Raw genomic sequence first — 21,352 nt, 5'->3', positions numbered from 1 at the left:
TCGGGTCGGGTTTTCCCCCCCTCTTTTTTCCTTTTCTTCTTCTTCCTATTCTTCCTCTTCTTCTTTTTTCTCCTCCTCCTCCTCTTCTTCTTCTTCCTTTCCTTTTTCCTCTTCTTCTTCTTCTCCTCCTCTCCTCTCCTCTTTTTTCTTCTTCTTCTTCCTCTTCTTCTTTTTTCTTCTCCTCCTCTCCTCTCCTCTTTTTTCTTCTTCTTCTTCCTCTTCTTCTTTTTTCTTCTCCTCCTCCTCTTCTTCTTCTTCCTTTCCTTTTTCCTCTTCTTCTTCTCCTCCTCTCCTCTTTTTTCTTCTTCTTCTTCTTTCCTCAAACTAAACTAAACCTAAAACTAAACCTAAAACTAAAACTACAACTAAAACTAAATCTAAACTAAAACTAAAACTAAAAAGGAAAAAAACAAAAAAAAACAGAAAAAAAACAACAGAAAAAACAGAAAAAAGGAGGGCTCACCTGGGGGGTGGAGGAGGCCGGTGGAGGAGGGGGGCGGGGCGGTGGAGGAGCGGCCTGGGGCGGCGGGGGGGCGGGCCCTGGCAGTGGGGCGCGGGGCGGCGGGGGGCCGGGGCGGGGGGCGACGGGGCGGTGGGGGCGACGGGGCCCCGGGGCGGCGGCCAGCCGGGGCGGCGGGGGCGACGGGGCGGCAGGGGGCCGGGCCCGGGCGGTGGGGCGCGGGGCGGCGGGGGGCCGGGGCGGTGGGGGCAACGGGGCCCCGGAGCAGCGGCGAGCCGGGGCGGCGGGGGCGACGGGGCGGCGGCGGCGGGGTGGGACGAGAGAAACGGCGAGGGAGGAAGAAGTGAGTAACGGGCGGGGGGTACGGGCCGTTAGGTAGTGAGCTCTTTGCCGTCCGCCCCTCTTTGCCGTCCGCTTTTTTGCCTCTTTGTCATCTGCTAGCGGACGGCAAAGAGGTGGCCCGCTAAGTTTTTCCCAAACGGGCGGGGGGTGGGGGCCACCTCACTCTTTGCCGTCCGCCAGCGGACGGCAAAGAGCTGGCAGATGGCAAAGAGCTTCTTTGCCGTCTGCCCTTTCTTTGCCGTCTGCTTTTGGGTAGCTGATGGCAAAGAGCTTCTTTGCCGTTAGCTAGCAGACGGCAAAGAGCTGGCAGATGGCAAATTAGCTGATTCCAGTAGTGCATGAAAAAAGGCGTGAAACCTGTAGACCTGTTAGGAGTAGTGTTGATGCTCCATAACACGGAGGGCAACTCCTCCACACAACAACCCGGCGTCCGCTGCAAAGGGACCAAAAGCCGGGGCTTGATGCCCTTCAGAATCTCCTGATTAGCTCTCTCCGCTTGACCATTGGATTAAGGATGAGCCACCGAGGAAACATCGAGTCGGATATGCTCTCGTTGACAAAACTCCTCCATGGCGCCTTTGGATAAATTGGTGCCATTGTCAGTTATAATGCTGTGTGGAAAACCAAAGCGAAAGATCACCTTTTTCTTAAACTGAACCGCCGTGGCTGCATCACACTTGCTAACTGGCTCTGCTTCTACCCACTTGGTAAATTTGTCAACTGCCACCAAGAGGTGGGTCTTCTTATCTTTGGACCTTTTAAAAGGCCCAACCATATCAAGCCCCCAGACCGCAAAGGGCCAAGTAATTGGGATCATCCTCAGCTCCTGAGCCGGCACATGAGCCCGTCGCGAGAACCTTTGGCAACCATCACATTTACTGACCAAGTCCTCCGCATCAGCATGAGCCGTCAGCCAATAAAAACCATGGCGAAAAGCCTTGGCCACAAGAGACTTTGAGCCGGCGTGATGGCCACAATCCCCTTCATGACTCTCACGCAAGATCTCTTGACCTTCCTCAGGGGAGACACAACGCTGAAACGCTCCTGTAACACTACGGTGATGCAACTCGCCATTGATAACAATCATTGACTTAGCCCGCCGGGTTACTTGTCTGGCCAAAGTTTCATCCTCAGGCAACTCTCCCCGGGTCATGTAAGCCAAATAAGGTACTATCCAGTCCGGTATGATGTGGAGAGCCGCCACCAGTCGTGCCTCCGGGTCAGGGACAGCCAAGTCTTCCTCTGTAGGCAACTTAACAGAAGGGCTATACAGGACGTCCAGGAAAGTATTAGGCGGCACCAGTTTTTGCTGAGAGCCCAGCCGGCTTAAAGCATCAGCCGCCTCGTTCTTCCTGCGATCGATGTGTTCCACTTGGTAACCCTGAAAGTGCCCAGCAATGGCATCAACTTCGCGGCGATAAGCCGCCATGAGCGGGTCCTTGGAATCCCACTTTCCTGATACTTGTTGAGCCACCAAGTCGGAGTCGCCGAAGCACCTTACCCGGCTCAAACTCATCTCTTTAGCCATCCGAAGACCATGGAGCAAGGCCTCGTACTCAGCCGTGTTGTTAGTGCAAGGAAACATCAACCGTAGCACATAATGGAACTTGTCACCTTTAGGGGAAGCCAACACGACTGCAGCCCCCGAGCCCTCCAACTGCCTGGACCCATCAAAGTGAATAGTCCAGTATGTGTTATCCGGCTTTTGCTCGGGCACTTGTGACTCTGTCCAATCATTGATGAAATCCACCAAGGCCTGAGATTTAACAGCAGTGCGTGGCACATATTTCAAACCATGGGGTCCGAGCTCTACAGCCCACTTAGCCACCCTCCTTGTGGCTTCTCTGTTTTGAATGATATCACCAAGAGGGGCAGAACTGACCACAGTGATGGGATGACCCTGGAAATAATGCTTAAGCTTCCGGCTCGCCATGAACACACCATAAACAAGCTTCTGCCAATGCGGATACCGCTGCTTGGACTCAATGAGCACTTCGCTGACATAATAAACCGGCCGCTGAACCGGATGCTCCTTACCCTCTTCCTTGCGCTCCACCACCACAGCCACACTGACAGCTCGTGTGTTTGCCGCCACATATAGTAACAAGGGCTCTTTATCAACCGGAGCAGCAAGGACTGGGGGCTCTGCCAGCTGCTTCTTCAAATCCTCAAAGGCAGTATTAGCTGCATCATTCCAGACAAAGTTATCAGTTTTCTTCATTAACTGATATAATGGCATGGCCTTCTCACCCAAACGGCTTATAAACCGGCTTAACGCAGCGATGCGACCCGCCAAGCGCTGAACATCATTTATACACGCCGGCTTAGCCAGGGAGGTGATGGCCTTGATCTTCTCCGGGTTAGCTTCAATGCCTCTGTTAGAAACCAAAAAACCCAAGAGCTTGCCTGCAGGAACACCAAAAACGCACTTGGCCGGGTTAAGCATCATCTTGTAAACCCGGAGATTATCAAAGGTTTCCCTCAAATCATCTATCAGGGTTTCCTCCTTTATAGATTTAACCACAATATCGTCCACATAAGCATGAACATTGCGCCCAATCTGGTTATGAAGACAGTTCTGCACGCAACGCTGATAAGTCGCCTGTGCACACTTGAGTCCAAAGGGCATAGATACATAGCAGAAGGCTCCAAAGGGAGTGATGAACGCCGTCTTCTCCTGGTCCTTAACTGCCATTTTAATCTGATGATATCCGAAATAAGCATCCAAGAAACTTAAGCGCGCACAACCCGCCGTAGCATCAATAATTTGATCAATACGGGGAAGGGCAAAAGGATCGGCCGGACACGCCTTGTTTAAGTCCGTGTAGTCCACACACATCCGCCAAGTGCCGTTCTTCTTGAGCACGAGCACCGGGTTAGCTAACCACTCTGGGTGAAATACTTCAACAATAAACCCGGCCGCCAAGAGCCGGGCCACCTCTTCACCAATAGCTTTCCGCCTCTCCTCATTGAACCGCCGAAGGAACTGCCTGACCGGCTTAAATTTCGGATCAACATTGAGAGTGTGCTCAGCGAGTTCTCTAGGTACACCTGGCATGTCAGAAGGTTTCCATGCGAAGATGTCCCTATTCTCACGGATGAACTCGATGAGCGCGCTTTCCTATTTTGGATCCAGATTGGCGCTGATGCTAAACTGCTGAGATGAATCTCCTGGAACGAAATCAACAAGTTTAGTCTCATCAGCCGACTTGAATTTCATTGCCGGCTCATGCTCCGTACTCGGCTTTTTCAGAGAGGTCATATCTGTTGGTTCAACATTATCTTTGTAAAACTTCAACTCCTCTGTTGCACAAACAGATTCTGCATAAGCTGCATCGCCTTCCTCACATTCCAAGGCCACCTTCCGGCTGCCGTGAACCGTAATAGTTCCATTATGACCCGGCATCTTGAGCTGTAAATATACGTAACACGGCCGTGCCATGAACTTGGCGTAAGCCGGCCGCCCGAATATGGCATGGTACGGACTTCTTATCTTGACCACCTCAAAGGTTAATTTTTCCACCCTGTAGTTGTTCTCATCTCCAAAGGCCACTTCCAACTCGATCTTGCCGACTGGATAAGCCGACTTACCAGGTACCACACCATGGAAGATAGTGTTTGACTGGCTGAGGTTCTTATCAATCAACCCCATACGACGGAACGTCTCATAATAGAGGATGTTGATGCTGTTGCCTCCATCCATGAGCACCTTAGTGAACTTATATCCTCCCACCTGAGGAGCCACCACCAAGGCCAAGTGACCCAGATTATCCACCCAGGGAGGGTGATCCTCTCTACTCCACACTATAGGCTGCTCAGACCACCGCAAGTAGCGTGGAACCGCCGGCTCAACAGCATTCACAGCCCTCTTATGAAGCTTCTGATCTCGCTTACACAGACTGGTGGTAAACACATGATACTGTCCACCGCTGAGCTGCTTTGGATTGGTCTGATAACCTCCCTGGTGCTGTTGATGACCCTGGCCAGACTGCTGGTTAAAGCCCCCTTGACCGTTCTGAGGGTTAGAATTTGAGCCGCTACCCGGGCCATGAAAGCCGCCGGCGCCTGAGCCGCCGCCCGGGCCATTGTAATTCTTAAAGGCCTTCATGATTGCACAATCCTTCCATAGATGAGTTGCTGGCTTCTCTCTAGAGCCATGCCTTGGACAAGGCTCATTCAACAGTTGCTCCAGCGTCGGGCCTGACCCGCCGCCTTGGGGAGGGGGCCTCCCCTTGCGTCGCTGGTTACTACCTTGTGAGCTGGCGTTGGCTACAAACTCTAGGCTGCCATCGGCCTTGCGCTTGCCTCCTCCTTGGTTTCCCGGGTTATGCGAGGACCCTTGCCATTGCCGTTCTTCTTTCCCTTCCCTGTCCTTTCATCATCTGAAGCGGGGTCCTTGGTACCATCAGAATCGGCGTACTTGACAAGAGCCGCCATCAGTGTACCCATATCATTGCAGTCGCGCTTAAGCCGCCCGAGTTTCATCTTCAGGGGCACAAAACGGCAATTCTGCTCCAACATTAAGACTGCAGAGCCGGCATCCATCTTATCCGAGGAATGTATTATCTCCTTAACCCGGCGAACCCAATGTGTCGTAGACTCACCCTCCTGCTGCTTGCAGTTAGTCAAATCCACAATTGACATAGACTGCCTACAGGTATCCTTGAAGTTTTGGATGAACCGGGCCTTCAGCTTAGCCCAAGACCCAATGGAATTCGGTGGTAGCCCTTTCAACCAAGTGCGGGCAGTCCCATCTAACATCATGGTGAAGTACTTAGCCATGGCCGCTTCACTGACCTCCAGCAGTTCCATAGCCATCTCATAACTCTCGATCCAGGCTGCGGGTTGTAAGTCTGCCGTGTAATTAGGCACCTTCCTAGGGCCTTTGAAGTCCTTGGGTAGACGTTCATTGCGGATAGCTGGCATTAAACAAGGGACACCCCCAGTCCTGGTAGGGATACCCACGTCGACGGAAGTCATCGGATAAGCCGGGGGAGTCTGGTAAGCCGTCAACTGAGGCACCTGTTCCGCCTCTTGCCGCGCTCTGTCTTGGCCTGCTGCGTGAAAAGCTCCGTTATGGGCCGGGCCATGGCCAGGTGGCGGGTCATGGCGTCGGACGTTACTTGAGCCGGTCGCTGAGACCAAGTGTCTGCTGTAACTCGGGCTCCGGCCTGGACGAGGGGTCGAGTGGATCCAGTCCCGGCTGTAGGAGTACGCCTCCTGCTGTGCCAGTGCCGTCTGAAGGAGTTCCCTGACCCGGCGGGTTTCAATAGCCGTCAGAGAGTCGCCGTCAATTGGGAGAGCCGCCAGCCGTGCTGCCGCGGCGACCATGTTCTCCAGCGGGTTGGCATAATGACCCGGTGGTATTGGCACGTACTGAGGCGGGGCAGGGGGCATCTGGGGAGGCCCCATCACTTGTGGCTGAATAGGGGTCCCAGACCCGGGCACTATGACCCCCGGCGGGTTACTAGACCCTGCACCTGGCGTGTTGAAGAGGTTTCGTGGATCGTAAACCGGAGGGAGTCGAGATTGGGCCTTTTGATGCCTCCTTCTCAGGACCTCATTGGATGCGTTTTGATCCATCGTGAGCCGGAAGGACTGTGCTTGAATCAACTGGGTTTGGGCGTCGAGAGCCGCCCTTTCCGCAGCCATCCTGATCCCTTCTGCTGCCAGATCCTCCTTAGCTTTCACTAGATCCAACTTTAACTGCGCCACCTCCGCATCATGCTGAGCTTGATCCGCCGGGTCAACCGTGGCGGTTAACAGGGCCGTCATCTTGTCCGTGAGATCCATTAGCACCTGAGCCGGCGAGGGCACCGGGTTTCCCGCTCCAGCAGCAGGGTTCTGAACAGGCTGTGCACCGGCCATAAAGACTCCAACCTGACTTGGCGGCTCAAACGGGTCCGGAATACTGTCACCATCAAAACAACCCATGAGCCTGCCATCTTGAAGTTGATACAACGAGTTTGACTCATCGGTGGACGACTCGCCGTCAGAGCCGGCGGCCGTCTCATCACCAAATCCAGATCGATCAGAGGGCCCTCCATGGATACATCCCACAAAAGCATGCCTTAAGGCAGGCCGGGCCCGGACGGGTCGTGCACGCTGAGCCGTCTCGATGAGGTCGGCGCAGAGATCCGGCTCAGGGCCCGGCTCACCAATCTTGCCAATGAAAAGATGAATTCCGCCGAAGGGGACCCGGTGCCTGTACTCAATTGAGCCGGCGTCGGGGCCCCAGTTTGCATCGTCGATGTAGAGCTTGCCGCGACGACTCTTGGTCATCCGGCCCACAGCGTATCCCTTGAGCCCTTCGAAGCTGCCCTTCAAGAACTCAAATCCACCGTGCGCTGGCCCCATGGTGGGCGCCAACTGTCGTGGAATTGTGACGGCAGATGTCCTCGAACTAGGACTTAGTCGTGGAGCCATCGCAACTAGGAAGCTTAAAGGGGTTAAGTGGGACAAGGAACGCGAGGGTTTATACTGGTTCGGCCCCTTACGGTGAAGGTAAAAGCCTACGTCCAGTTTGAGGTGGTATTGATTAAGGTTTCGATGACCAGGGAGCTTAACTGCTATGCCTGGCTCTCGATGAGATCTTTCTTGTCCCTAAACCGCTGCCGGGTCGTCCCTTTATATAGGGAGGCTGACGCCCAGCAGCTCTCAGAGTCCCGGCCGGCTCATAAGAGTGTTCGGCTCGGACTCTCAACTATTCTTGCCTTACACTACAAGTTCTACCATGATAATGATTGTAACTACGGGCCTTAAGCCATATCCGGGTCTTAAGCCCATCTTTGGCCCACCGTCTTCAAGCTTGGCGCCGGGCTTCTGGCAATGACCATATGAGTAACCCGGCCCCTCCTGGCGGGTGACTCTAAGGTCTATATCCTCAACAAACTGTGTGTGTAGCCGTGATGGTCTCTTTTTCGGCGGAGTCCGGGAAGTGAACACGGTCTGGGTTATGTATGAACGTAAGTAGTATCAGGATCACTTCTTGATCATTTCTAGCTTCGCGACCGTTGCGTTGCTTCTCTTCTCGCTCTTATTTGCGTATGTTAGCCACCATATGCTTAGCGCTTGCTGCAACTCCACCTCATTACCCCATCTTTTCCTATAAGCTTAAATAGTCTTGATCTCGCGGGTGTGAGATTGCTGAGTCCTCGTGACTCACAGATTCTACCAAAACAGTTGCAGGTGCCGACGATACCAGTACAGATGACGCAACCGAGCTCAAGTGGGAGTTCGACGAGGAACGTGGTCGTTACTATGTTTCTTTTCCGGATGATCAGTAGTGGAGCCCAGTTGGGACGATCGGGGATCTAGCATTTGGGGTTATCTCCTTTTCATTTGGATTTGACCGTAGTCGGTCTATGTGTGGATTTTGGATGATGTATGAATTAATTTATGTATTGTGTGAAGTGGCGATTGTAAGCCAACTCTCGTTATCCCATTCTTGTTCATTACATGGGATTGTGTGAAGATGACCCTTCTTGCGACAATACCCACAATGCGGTTATGCCTCTAAGTCGTGCCTCGACACGTGGGAGATATAGCCGCATCGTGGGCGTTACAGATACGTTGGAGACGTATCACATGGCAACCCTGATAACTTAGGCACAAACACCACGACAACTTTGACCTGAAGGAAAAAAGTTGTCAAAAATGTACCCCGGTAACTTTGTACAAACATCATGGTAATAACGCATCATATACATGATAAGTTAGGTATAAACACCATCATAACTTGGACCCTGAGAAAAGATTGTTGAAAAATATAACCTCGATAACGTTTGCGTGAATATAATGGTAATAGAAGCATTGCATACCTGATACTTAGGTGAACCGCGCGGGGGGGGGGGGATTTGTTGAAAAACATATCCCCCGGTATTTTTTTGCAAATAACACGGTATTACACATGCAATAAAGTTAATAACTCACTACAGACCCCACGGTAACTTTTGAACCCGGGATAAAAGTTTGTTGAAAACATACCATGATAACTTGTGTGTAAATAACATGGTAATATACATACAACAGAACCGATAACTTACTTGATCCAGACGTGGTAACTTTTTGACCAGGGAAAAATGTTGTTAAAAAATACCTCCTAATAACTCATGTGTGAACAACATGATAATACACGCACATGAGAGCTGATAACTCATATACTAATATCGCGGTACTTTTTTGACCGAGGGAATGAAAATTGTTGAAAAACATACCCTGATAACTTTTGTGCAACATGATAATATACACAACAAAGCTGATAACTCACTGCAAACATCATAATCACTTTTTGACCCCGGGATAAAAGTTTGTTGAAAACATACCCCGAATTTTGTGTGTCATTATTTTGTGTGTGTAAATGACACGGTGACTTATGTATGATAGACGTGATAACTTAGGTAGCCCACATGTGGTAACTGTTTGTCCGGAAAAAAAGTCATCGGAACATATCAACATGGGATCTAGTTTTGAAGATCTCATCGAGACAATTTTTTTTTTGTGACGACGATTTGTCAATCGGAGCGATGGTTTGAACTACGAAACATTTTAAAGTTTGAAAAAAAGAATCTAGGATGACATCAGTTTTTCGTCCTTCAGTGCAGATATGCATGTAATTAAAGGGAAGAGTGCACGTGAAAGGAAACTTAGTCATTCTAATGCATGCATGTATATAATTAGAGGGAAGTAAGGATCGTTTTTGCCTATTGCTAAAATCTGAACGTTTGGTGGTAATAAAAGTCCTTTAAAGTTTGCCTATAATCTCAGTAAGTGGAGTATTATTCATGATAAGAGAAGTCAACTATTGCTAAAATCGACCCAAATACTATAATCCATTCTCTCTGTCTCCCAAAAGTCCCTTGGATTATCGCATTGTCCCAATTCGCAAGACCACATATTTGTGCTACATGCGTCATTGCCAACCTTCACCTTGTTATCAACATGTGGCAACCCCGGCACAAAGGCAAATTCACCGTCGCATAGAACAAAGTCAGCATAAACGATGTCAGGCCAATCGTAGAGTCTTGGGAGGAAGATCTTGTTCTGCATCGACTTAATGGCAGTCTTCTTCATTACGGTCGTGAGTGTGCCCGTAAACAAAGCCCCGCCATCTAGGCTCTCCATCTTCTCCCACTCTATCGTGTGTTCATTGAGCTTGAAGAGGTTGACAGGTGACCCGCGTCGGCCGATGAGGGCGACCATCAGCTCCCCCTGGTCGGACTCGACCAAGTAGCTGTCTTCATATACAAACCCAAAACCCTGTGGCTTCTCAAGAATTTCAAATCCTTCTTCATGTCTACACTTGTCGCATACTGCTAATCTTCCATCTTCTAATAGTATATAGATCAAGCCGTGGTGGAACACAGGGTTGGACCTCGGTGACGCTGTAAACTTTGTCCTGTTGGGGTGTCTGTGTTGGGTGTGTTTTTTGGTCTGGCTTTACTGTCCCATGGCTCCATAGTTCAGGAGTAGTTCACAAGAATGGGAAAGTTGTGACGGTTTTTTCCTGGTCTCTCGTAAATTAACCATGCAACTCTCTTCTTCTTAAATAATGGTTGAGTCAAAAAATTGTCTCAGTTTCAAAAGTAGTAATTTATATGCGTTGAGCTGCTTAATATCTAATTGTATATTGGACTATCACCATTGTCAATGGCGCTAAAACATCATTTTGGGCCTCCCCATGGCTTCTTGGGTGCAAACCAAGGATATTGAACCACGTATCTTTGAAGCCTCGCGAAGAAAGAATTGGAAGGTGCTCAAAGCCATTAAAGATAATGCATGTATCCTGAAGATCAACCAGAACACCGTTGTCAATGATGATCACATCCGGGAAATCTTCACCCTTTGGATGCTTGTTCATGACTTCCATCTCAACGAACATGCCGAAGACGACATTCTTTGGAAGCACTCAAATGATGGGATCTATTCAGCGACCACCACTTATAAGGTTTAGTTCCTTGGGATAGCTCTGTCCCTCATGGAGTGCATGGTATGGAAAGCCCCCCGCACCCAAAGTAAATTTCTTCACTTGGCTTGCGCTACAGGATCGGATGTGGGACGCCGATCGGTTGAAGAGGCGGGGTTGGGAAAATTGCGATCTTTGTCCTCTTTGCAAGAGGGAGCAAGAAACTAGGGTACATGTCTTATTTAGGTGTCACTACACCATGAGGCTTTGGCGTTTGGTCATCGAGAAAATTTTCCTTGCTCATATGGACACATCTACCTGGCACATTGAAGGCTCCGTCAAGGAATGATGGGATAAGAAAGCCGACATGCATAACCCGAATAGGCGAGCAATGGCGTCCCTCACCATGCTTGTCTCTTGGACTCTCAGGAATGAGAGAAATACTTGTGTTTTTTAGCACAGATTTGCACTGCCACCAATCTTACTGCACATGATTTGTGAGGAGGCAAAATTTTGGGTTACCGCGGGTGCTAAGAAACTAGCGCATATTGTATTGCATGAGTAATTGCCATGTCATGATTGTGGGTTACTTGTAAAACTCTATTCTCTCATTATTTAATAAATGGGGCAAATCTTATGCCTCCATTTAAAACAATATTATGCACGAATATTTGCAACATCTATATATTTTTCCTCAAAAAAAATATCATTCATTTGTAGGATGGAAGGAGTAGGGTGGGCAGTGCACACCTTCATGTTCCACTGTTACAATAATTCAACCCATTCTTTACGAACAGAATCCGATCTATTAAAAAGATTCACCGCAAGTACAAAGCATCTAAACATAATAAAAATTACAGACCGGTCCCTGGAGCACCGAACAACCATTGCCGCCGGACCAGTGCCCTGAAGCCACAATTCTTCGTTGTTGGATTCTTTAATCGATGTGAAGAACATGACACTAAATCTCGATGTTGTGTACGAATGGCGGGAAAACCCAACTTCGCCGCTCCATGGAGCCGGCAGGAATCTACGCTGGAACTTTGTCTTACCCGTCCCGATGAGCGAATTTAAGTAGGATCAAAGCCCGAAAGACCGGCTTAAAGAAGAAGCGTCGCCATCCATTCGAGCGCCGTCCCTATGAGGATTAAAACCATACCTATCTACTTGTCGGAGCCGAGGCACCAGGAATACCCTCCCCACAACGAGCCATCAAAGCGGCAGGCGGAGGGGAGGCGGATCCACAAGCTCACTGGCGGAGATTAAGGGGAGAAAGGCTTTCACTGTCGCCTTGCAAGAGACTATAATTCAACCCATAAGAGACTAAATAGACTACATACGTAAATATATTGCGTTACAATGTGGTATCATGCATTGGATGAAATAAAAAGGATGGAAAACAAAACCACCTTTCTTTCTTTCTCCCTAAATAGTACACTCGCAATTCTCCTGCATGGTTTGAAAAAAAATAGAAAAAGAAACACAAAACCACATTCAAGAGGTTGGTATCAACAATATTTCAGCAGCCACATCATCGTGCAGATGTTGACCGGGATTATGCAGAGTAGTGGTGCCTCGCTCCATGTTGTAAACATATAATCCCTTGTCACCGTGTCTCAGAAAATATACGCAGTTCCGCTTTAAACCAGCTTCTTCCGCACTTAGTGATGCCCTGAAGTACCTAGAATTGACTAGGAACACTCTGTCACCCAGAGAGTGCACTTTCACCCAGGCCATTTCAGCGACGTCCAGCCGCTGAACACCAACATGCAGAACTTCATCTACGAAAAACTGTTGGCCGAAGGATACTCTGAACAGCTCTCCGCATGATTCCAACAGCTGAAATTCCGTGCAGCTGTGCAGCCGACGCGATCTAACGTCGACGGGGGTTACCGTGAAGGTCGGGTGCGGCGAGAACCGGAGTGTCACGACGGCACGGAACAAATCTGCGTAGAACATTCCCCCAAATGCGGTAAGGCGCCTCATTCTTCTGACCACCTTATTGCGGCTTTGGTCCAGCATCCGTGAGTCGTACCTATGCTCAAACCATTGGGCTCCGGCGGCAGGGCTGCAGTACCAGAGCACCGTGTCTCTGCAGTTGATCACTAGCACGACGCAGTTGGGGTCGGTGGGCGCATGCGATAGCAAGCACCTGGTGGTGTTCTCTTCCAGGAATCCCCTCTGATGACCCGATGGCAGGCCGATTCTCTGACGCGTGGACGGGTTCCACAGGAAGGTCTCGCGTGAGTGGTGGTGTCGCATGAGCAGCCAACCTTGTGGTGTTACCCAGTAGAAGTGGCTTTCCAGATCATCCAGTCCCCTGCGTTGTGATTGCTGCATTCTACTTGTGCTGTACAAGAAGAGACCATCGCTTGCCTCCTCAGTCGACTCAATCCCGTGAATTTTCTCGGCCTCTTCATCTGCGGCCTCTTCGTCACCATCACTTTTGTCGACTTCATCATGATCAGGCTCGTCTTCATCGCTGAAATTTATGTCATCGTCGCTTTCCTCCATCGGCATGTCATTGTTGTAATGAAACAGTAACAACGGGGAAATATCTGGATCCGGTGGAGCTGTATATTCGCTTCCTTTCGTCGCCATCGGGTTGTGATTCTCCGGTGCGTGAACGGATTCCTTCAGCTTCTGATGTATGTTTGCGGAACAAGAATCAATTGTTCGTCGACTATCTCCCTCCAACAAGTGTCCTGGTGGAGTTCCCTGCAGGCGCTGCTACGAACTGCTCCTACACGGGCTTGGGCTTTGGCATCCTTATGTAGACGATGCGCGCACATATATATATAGGCACTACGAATCCGCTTGGTAATCGAAGTCCCCGTTCTGATGTATGACCGCGTAGAGATGGACGTCCAAAAAACACTCGAACTCCACGTGACCACGTGTAATCCAGTCCAAGTCGGATCCAATCCAACGCGCCTTAGATATCTACGTGGGTAGAATTCTTGTCGCCTGATAACTGTCAGCCGATCGAGCCGGAACTCCGGGCTTCCCTAGAGAAACACCGGCAGAAATCAGAGCATCGAAACGCCGGACACGGTGTGCGAGCGAGGACGTACGTACGGGATGGAGGCGCCGGCGTCGCACGCACGTGATTGGTCCTCTCTCCCGGCGGACGTTCTCGTCCAGATCCTGGATCATCTGCGGTGGTCGAGCCACCCGAGCTTCGGCCTAGTGTGCCGGCAGTGGCAATCCGCGCGCGCCTTCTCGCCCTTCTACCCCGCGTGGATCACTCCTCTGCTCCTCAACGCCACCGACGTCGGAGCCACCAACCTGCGCTACTACAGCCCCTACTACCACAAGAACTTCGAGACCGCCTCCACGCTCAGGACGCCCGACGTCAAGATCGTCTGCGCCACCGGAGAACACCTGGCGCTATGCTCCGAGGACCTAATCCTCGACGCCCAGCTCTTGTCCGGCGACGTCCACGAGCTACCGCCGACCAAGAACGCCATGTTCGACTCCGTTGTCTATGACGGCGCGCGCACCATGTTCGGCGTCGACACGCAGTTTGGTATGCTAGGAATCGCCCGCTGCATCCGAGACAACACCGTCGACGCATGGGGGGACTGGGACTTCGCGAGTTCTGACCATGACCAACCAAGCTTTTTGACATCGCAGGATTGCAACCCGGTACTCCGTGACGGCTTCCTGTATCTGCTGGGGAAAGATGGTGCGTTCGCGGTGTACGACGACAGCAGGCACGACGAAGGATTTAATATTCTCGAGAAGCCCCAGAGTTTTATGTTCGACCACAAACATAGCTACTTGGCAAAGTCTGATCGAGGTGAGCTGATGGCCGTCCTCATTGGCCATCGTGGGACGCCCGTCAACGTCGTCAAGCTGAATGAGCACACGATGCAGTGGGAGAAATTGGAAAGCCTAGACGGGAGAGCCTTGTTCACTGGCACCTTGACAACGACGGTGAAGAAGACTAATATCAAATGGATGCAGAACAAGATTTTCCTCCCGAGGCTCTATGATTGGCCTCAGAACATACATGTTGATCTGGTCCAACGTGAAGATGATGTTGCCTTTGTCCCAAAAGATGGACACGCATATACCACGGTGAAGCATGACGATTATGGGACAAAAGTCTGGTCTTATGAGTTGGGACAGCCTCAAGAGGCAATGGAGTTTTGGGGGACAGAGAGAGTTAATTATGGTATTTGGGTCGATTTTAGCACGTAGCAGATGATTTTAACAGTATGGTGTTTTACTACTATTGCCGTCCAGGAGGCGGCCAATGGATTAAGCACGAGCACGAGCATGATAGCTTCGCTTGATGGATTCTCTTACAATGGTCGGTGGAAAATTCTTGTCATACAAGACGAACAGAAGCAGTCAGATTGTGACGCTGGACTTGTCTCCACACCCCACGTTCAAGACACGCGACCTGTTGAGAGATTGCGTAGTACCATACCAGCAAAGCAATGGACTCCCGTTCCATCAATTCCACCAGAACAGACCAGACCTGATCACCTCTCTAGGCAGCAGCGCCGCCGCCGACGGACACCACCGAGCCTGGTCCGTGCTCTGTTCTCCTTGTTGATCTTGACCGGCGTGACCACGTCCGCGACTCAGAAAGGCCGCTGGCATCCAGGTCAACCGTCAAGGTCGTCGGCGAGCTCGCACAAAGGCCCCGTCTTTTTGGCGGCAGGAGCTAGCAGACCATCATGCGCGCGTGCACGTCCGAGGCTGTTCGCCAAGTTTCCATGTCGCTTTGCGCGCTCGCCACCGCCGTCCATGCATGGGGAGCACCTCACCTCTCCTCTCCCACGGAACCAACATACCTTCGCCGTCTCCTACGTGGTGCATGACGCCGTCGCGATCGTATACGCGTCCGCGTCGTCTTCCTCAATTCCGTTTCTTTCTCGCTCGATCACACTACTTTTTCTTTCTTCAGTTCCAATACGAGGCAGCGCGCGTCTCCTTCCTCTCCGGCCAGTACCGGTGCTGTGCGCCGCCGCGGCGACTCGATTCTTCTTGTTCTTTTTCTCTTAATTTCCCGTCAATTCCAATACGGCCGGAGAACAAAGAGCCATGAAAAAGTGACGGCGACGTACAGGAACCAGCATGCGTTTGGCTCGCACGCTCCGGCTCGCCTCTCGTCATCGCCATCTCCGTTCAGTGCCACGGGATCCTCCATATTCCGGCCAGCCACGACTGCCCGTTCAATTCAACCAGACCGCGAGCTCGTCTCCTTCCTCTCTCGGCCCAGCGCGCGCGTACACGTCAATTAATTGCAGGAATCTGCGCGTACGTACGTCACCGCCGACCGATGGCCACTCGTCCGGTCGTGGGGGGCGACCGTGCTTTGTCACGCCTGGGACTGGACCCCAGACCAGCGCGCGCGGCATCGAACAGGCGGGCCCAGGCGACAGCAAGCCAGGCAAGGGCGAGGGACCGAATATTCCCCGAAGGGCTGCGACTGATTAGGTGAGCTGGCTGTGAGTGCGTGCGTGGGTGGAGTGGAGTATATAGGCTCGATGGGTGTGAGCCAGAAAGGCACCGATTGTAATCTGAATCAGACTGACGAGGAGAGCTGTACTCTCTCGCCTTCTCAATACTTATCCCCTCCTCCTTTACCTACCGCTGTTCTTCCCCTCCTTCCTACCCTGATCCGATCTAGCCGCTAGAGGTACGTTACAACTTGGTATCAGAGGTCAGTCGATCTGGAGACAGCGTATCCAAAACCGCGCTACACCACCAAGCAGGCGAGCAAGACGGCGGCGATGGAGGAGCAGTTGGCGGCGCTCATCAAGTCCGTCAATGACAGCCAGGCGGCGACGGATGCGAGGCTGGATGTGATCCAGACCTCCCTGGATCTGTGGCGGCCAGCGGTGACGCACATCCAACATCAAGTCGACGAGCTACGGTCGCAAGTCGGGCGCATCGCGATCCACCCGGCGCTGGTGGCGGCGCCCTCGGATCCAGATCCAGCTCTGGAGGGCGATGCGGTGGGTCACAGGGCTTCGTCCTCGACGCAAAACAGCCTGGGGCTCCACGGGTCCGATGGCCACGGCGAGATCCACAACTCCGGGGGACAGGTTCATGGGGTGGTCACCACCCTGGAACCGCCTCCGGTCAACGTTGCGTCTCACTCCCGAAATTTTCCCCACGCTCTGTGTAACGCCCACGATGCGGCTATATCTCCCACGTGTCGAGGCACGACTTAGAGGCATAACCGCATAGTGGTTTTGTCGCAAGAAGGGTCATCTTCACACAATCCCATGTAATGAACAAGAATGGGATAAAGAGTTGGCTTACAATCGCCACTTCACACAATACATAAATATCATCATACATCATCCAAAATACAATCATATAGACCGACTACGGTCAAAATCCAGATGAAAATAAGACAACCCCAATTGCTAGATCCCCGATCGTCCCAACTGGGCTCCACTACTGATCATCAGGAAAAGACACATAGTAACGACCACGTTCCTCGTCGAACTCCCACTTGAGATCGACGCCATCATCTGCACTGGCATCGTCGGCACCTGCAACTGTTTTGGAAGTATCTGTGAGTCACGGGGACTCAGCAATCTCACACCCGCGAGATCAAGACTATTTAAGCTTATAGGAAAGGGAGGTGCAATGAGGTGGAGCTGCAGCGGCAAAAGCATATATGGTGGCTAACTTGCGCAAATGAGAGCGAGAAGAGAAGTAAAGGAACGGACGTCATCTAGCAATGACCAAGAAGAGGTCCTGAACACCTACTTACGTCATCCATAACACAGACCGTGTTCACTTCCCGGACTCCGCCGAGAAAAGACCATCACGGTTACACACGCACTTGGTGTATTTTAATTGGGTCAAGTGACAAGTTATCTACCACCGGACATTAACAAATTCCTATCTGCCTCATAACCGCGGGCACGCTTTCGAAAGATAATACCCTGCAGGGGTGTCCCAACTTAGCCCATCATAAGCTCTCACGGTCAACGAAGGAAAAACCTTCTCCCGGAAAGACCCGATCAGTCTCGGAATCCCGGTTTACAAGACATCTCGACAATGGTAAAACAAGACCAGCAAAGCCGCCCGAATGTGCCGACAAATCCCGATAGGAGCTGCACATATCTCGTTCTCAGGGCACACCGGATGAACACTACGTACAGCTAAAACCAATCCTCGAGTTTCCCCAAGGTGGCGCTGCAAGTGGCTCTAGTTTGGACCAGCACTCAGAGGAACACTGGCCCGGGGGTTTAAAGTAAGATGACCCTCGGGCTCTAGAAAACCCGGGGGAAAAAGGTATAGGTCGCAAATGGTAAAACCAAGGTTGGGCCTTGCTGGAGGAGTTTTATTCAAGGCGAACCGTCAAGGGGGTCCCATAAATCACCCGACCGCGTAAGGAACGCAAACTCAAGGAACATAATCCCGGTATAACAGTAACTAGGGCGGCAAGAGTGGAACAAAACACCAGGCATTAGGCCGAGCCTTCCACCCTTTACCAAAATATATAGATGCATTAATTAAATAAGAGATATTGTGATATCCCAACATATCCATGTTCCGACATGGAACAAACTTCAACTTCACCTGCAACTAACAACGCTATAAGAGGGCTGAGCAAAAGCGGTAACATAGTCAAACAACGGTTTGCTAGGAAAGGATGGTTGGGGGCTGACATGGCTGAAATAGGAGACATGATATAGCAAGTGATAGGTAGCGAGCATGGCAATAGAGCGAACATCTAGCATAGCAAAGATAGAAGTGATTTCGAGGGGTGGTCATCTTGCCTGCAAGATTCTCAGAGTTGTCGAAAGCTTGATCCTCGTAAGCGTACTCGACAGGTTCCTCGTTCACGAACTCGTCTCCCGGCTCTACCCAAGACAAGAACACAAACAAACAGAACCACAATCAACAACGAGAAATGCGCAAACAACATGATGCAAAACATGTATGATATGCAAGATATGATATGCGATGCATATGCGTGCTCCGGAAGGAAAATGATGAACATGGCAGTAACTTGGCAAACCAAGCATGCCACTGGAAAGATGAGATGATTTCGGTCGAAATCGATATAAAAGATCACCGGAATCGGATGCACGGTTTGCAAATGGCAAGCAAAACGAGAATGACACTAATCTGCGATAAACAGCAAGATAGCACTTAAAATACAACAAGTAACAATGCTACAGCACCCCAACATAGCAAAAAAGCATATGACAGTAATCTACAGGAGATGCTTGACAAAAGATGAACACTGAGCTACGGCTAGTTCACAACATATCAAGCTCAAACAAGCATGGCAAAAGTGCAAAAGATTACAGGTTCACAGACTTGGTGAAAAACTGGACATGGCAGAAATCAGCATCAGGTAGCAATGTTCAGAGCACGAAATCAACATGCTACAGGAACTTAACAAAGCAAAAAAAGGCATGGTAGTGTTCTACTAAATGCACATGACAAAAGTCCCTTACTGACCTTAAGCCAAAAATGACCAGAAGAAATGATGGCAAGCATGTAAACATAGCAAGTTCCGTTATCAGGTTTCAGACTTAGCAGAAAACAGAGCATGGAAGAAATATTAATATGTAGGCCTCTTTGTGAGCTTGATGCACTCACTACAGAGCAATGAATGACAAAACAAGCATACCTACAGCAAGATGTCATGTTTATGAAGCTATCCATGGCAAGAAAAATTGCATAGCATGTATGGATCAACTACAATAAGCTTGGCAAAAATGAATATCATGTTAAGAATCTGCCAGAAATATTTTATAGCAAAAGTAGAGCAAGATTGAGTCATGCTACGGTACTCTAAAATTGAAAACAGTTGGAGGAATGGATCAACTACAACTATAGCTACAAAACATCCTTACTGAACATCTCCAAAATATGCATGGATCTCTCTGTAGCATCAAGTTTGCATGGCAACAAAATTACAGCAGACAAAGACTTTGATAAATCACTGTCCCTGAAATCAGAAATATTACGGGGCCTACTTTGCATGCTTGTGCTAGTCACCACAGAGATCACAAAAATACATGGATTATACCACTGGAAATATGGCATGGCATACTTCAAAACACATGTAGAGCTCATGCTCAAAAGATGCACAGATTAAATGATACAAAAATGACAAATCTCCAAGTTCTGATAAGAACCAGAGATTAACAGCAACTAGCACTCTTCCAACGAAGATTTGGGCATCCAGATGACCTCTAATGAACATGGTGCAATTGAACAAAATGAAGAGCATCACGAGATGAACAATTTGACATATTACACGCACGAATCGGAGCTACATGCACAAAGTTATCGCATCGGGAACAGGAGCATATACTGATAAGAATTAAAGACTTCGGAAAAAACGGACGCGAGGGAGGAGGTCAATGGGGCAGTACCAGATCGATCGGATCGGGCTCCCGAGCTCAATGCCGGCGACGGGGAAGGAGGAAGAGGCGACGCGGCGGCCCGGGGGAGGCGAGGCCGGCGGCGGCCGGAGGAGCGCCGGAGGAGGGGCGCCGGCGGCGGGGCCGGAGGAGGCGGCGCCGGGGCGGCGGGCACGGCGCCGGCGGCGGAGAAGGCGAGCCGGCTGGCGGCGATGGCGGCGGCGGCGCGCGGCGGGGCCGGCGGCGGTGCGCGGCGGCGGCGCGGGCTCGGGCGGAGGCGCAGCTCGGGCCGCGGGGGCCGGGAACGGGCCTGCGGGCCGGCGGCGACGGCGGTTGGACGTTGTCCGGCGCGGACGGACACGTCCGGCGGCGCGGTGGGAAAATCTCTAGGGTTCATCTGCGAATCCGTTTTTCGGGATGCCCACATATAAATAGGTAGAGGGAGATAGGAGGCTCCAAATGAGGTGCGGTTTTCGCCCATACGATCGTGATCGAACGACCTAGAGCATGGAAGAGAGTTTGGTGGGTTTTGGGCTGGTTTTAGAGGGGGGTTTAGCTGGACACTCAAATGGACTTTGCGGATGCCCGGTTGACCGTTGGAGTACCAAACGACCTCCGAATGGAACGAAACTTGACCGGTAGTCTCCGGGTGGTATATTAAGACCACTTGACATGCCTCAGTCCATTCCGAGAAAGTTTGACACACGCACACGAAAGAAAACAAGAGGGGTGCACCGGAGGAGATAGGAGCGCCGGATTGGAAAACGGACAACGGGGAAAATGCTCGGATGCATGAGACGAACACGTATGCGAATGCAATGCACATGATGACATGATATGAAAAATGCATGACAAGACAAAATACAAAACGAAAGACAAAACCCGACAACGGAGGGAAAAACATATCACATAGCCGGAAATGGCAAGAGTCGGAGTTACGAATATGGCAAGTTACATGCGGGGTGTTACAACACTCCACCACTACGAGAGGATCTCGTCCCGAGATCTAGGACTGAAAGAACTCCGGATATTCGGAACGGAGATGGTCCTCGCGTTCCCAGGTGGCTTCCCGGTCGGAATGGTGCGACCACTTCACTTTCAGGAATTTGATAGACTTGTTGCGAGTCTTGCGCTCAGTTTCTTCAAGAATAGCAACTGGGTGCTCATGATAAGACAAATCTTCTTGGAGGTCAATCTCTTCGAAGTCGATAGTGCGCTCAGGCGTCTTGAAGCACTTGCGGAGCTGTGACACGTGGAACACATCGTGCACGTTCGCGAAGTTGG

General features: G+C 50.8%; 3 protein-coding genes across 3 annotated transcripts; 1 reads left to right on the top strand and 2 right to left on the bottom strand.

The window, feature by feature from the left end:
• Positions 1 to 8,951: 8,951 nt before the first annotated feature.
• On the bottom strand, positions 8,952 to 10,252 carry LOC141022823 (uncharacterized). The gene is made up of 2 exons (XM_073499094.1): positions 10,245 to 10,252; positions 8,952 to 10,199 (listed from the first exon to the last, which is right to left on the bottom strand). The coding sequence occupies exons 1-2, from the start codon at positions 10,250 to 10,252 to the stop codon at positions 9,599 to 9,601; spliced, it is 609 nt and encodes a 202-aa protein (XP_073355195.1). The 3' UTR covers positions 8,952 to 9,598.
• Positions 10,253 to 12,200: 1,948 nt separating this feature from the next.
• Positions 12,201 to 13,318, bottom strand: LOC141022822 (uncharacterized). Its single transcript, XM_073499093.1, has one exon. The coding sequence runs from the start codon at positions 13,305 to 13,307 to the stop codon at positions 12,201 to 12,203; it is 1,107 nt and encodes a 368-aa protein (XP_073355194.1). The 5' UTR covers positions 13,308 to 13,318.
• A 469-nt stretch (positions 13,319 to 13,787) lies between these two features.
• On the top strand, positions 13,788 to 14,912 carry LOC109747110 (uncharacterized). The gene has a single exon (XM_020306194.1). The coding sequence runs from the start codon at positions 13,788 to 13,790 to the stop codon at positions 14,910 to 14,912; it is 1,125 nt and encodes a 374-aa protein (XP_020161783.1).
• Positions 14,913 to 21,352: the final 6,440 nt, after the last annotated feature.

This window comes from Aegilops tauschii, chromosome 5, assembly GCF_002575655.3.
Source record: "Aegilops tauschii subsp. strangulata cultivar AL8/78 chromosome 5, Aet v6.0, whole genome shotgun sequence".
Taxonomy (NCBI): Eukaryota; Viridiplantae; Streptophyta; class Magnoliopsida; order Poales; family Poaceae; genus Aegilops; species Aegilops tauschii.
Note: the sequence above shows the minus strand (reverse complement) of the source record. Positions and strands in the feature narration are given on the sequence as shown.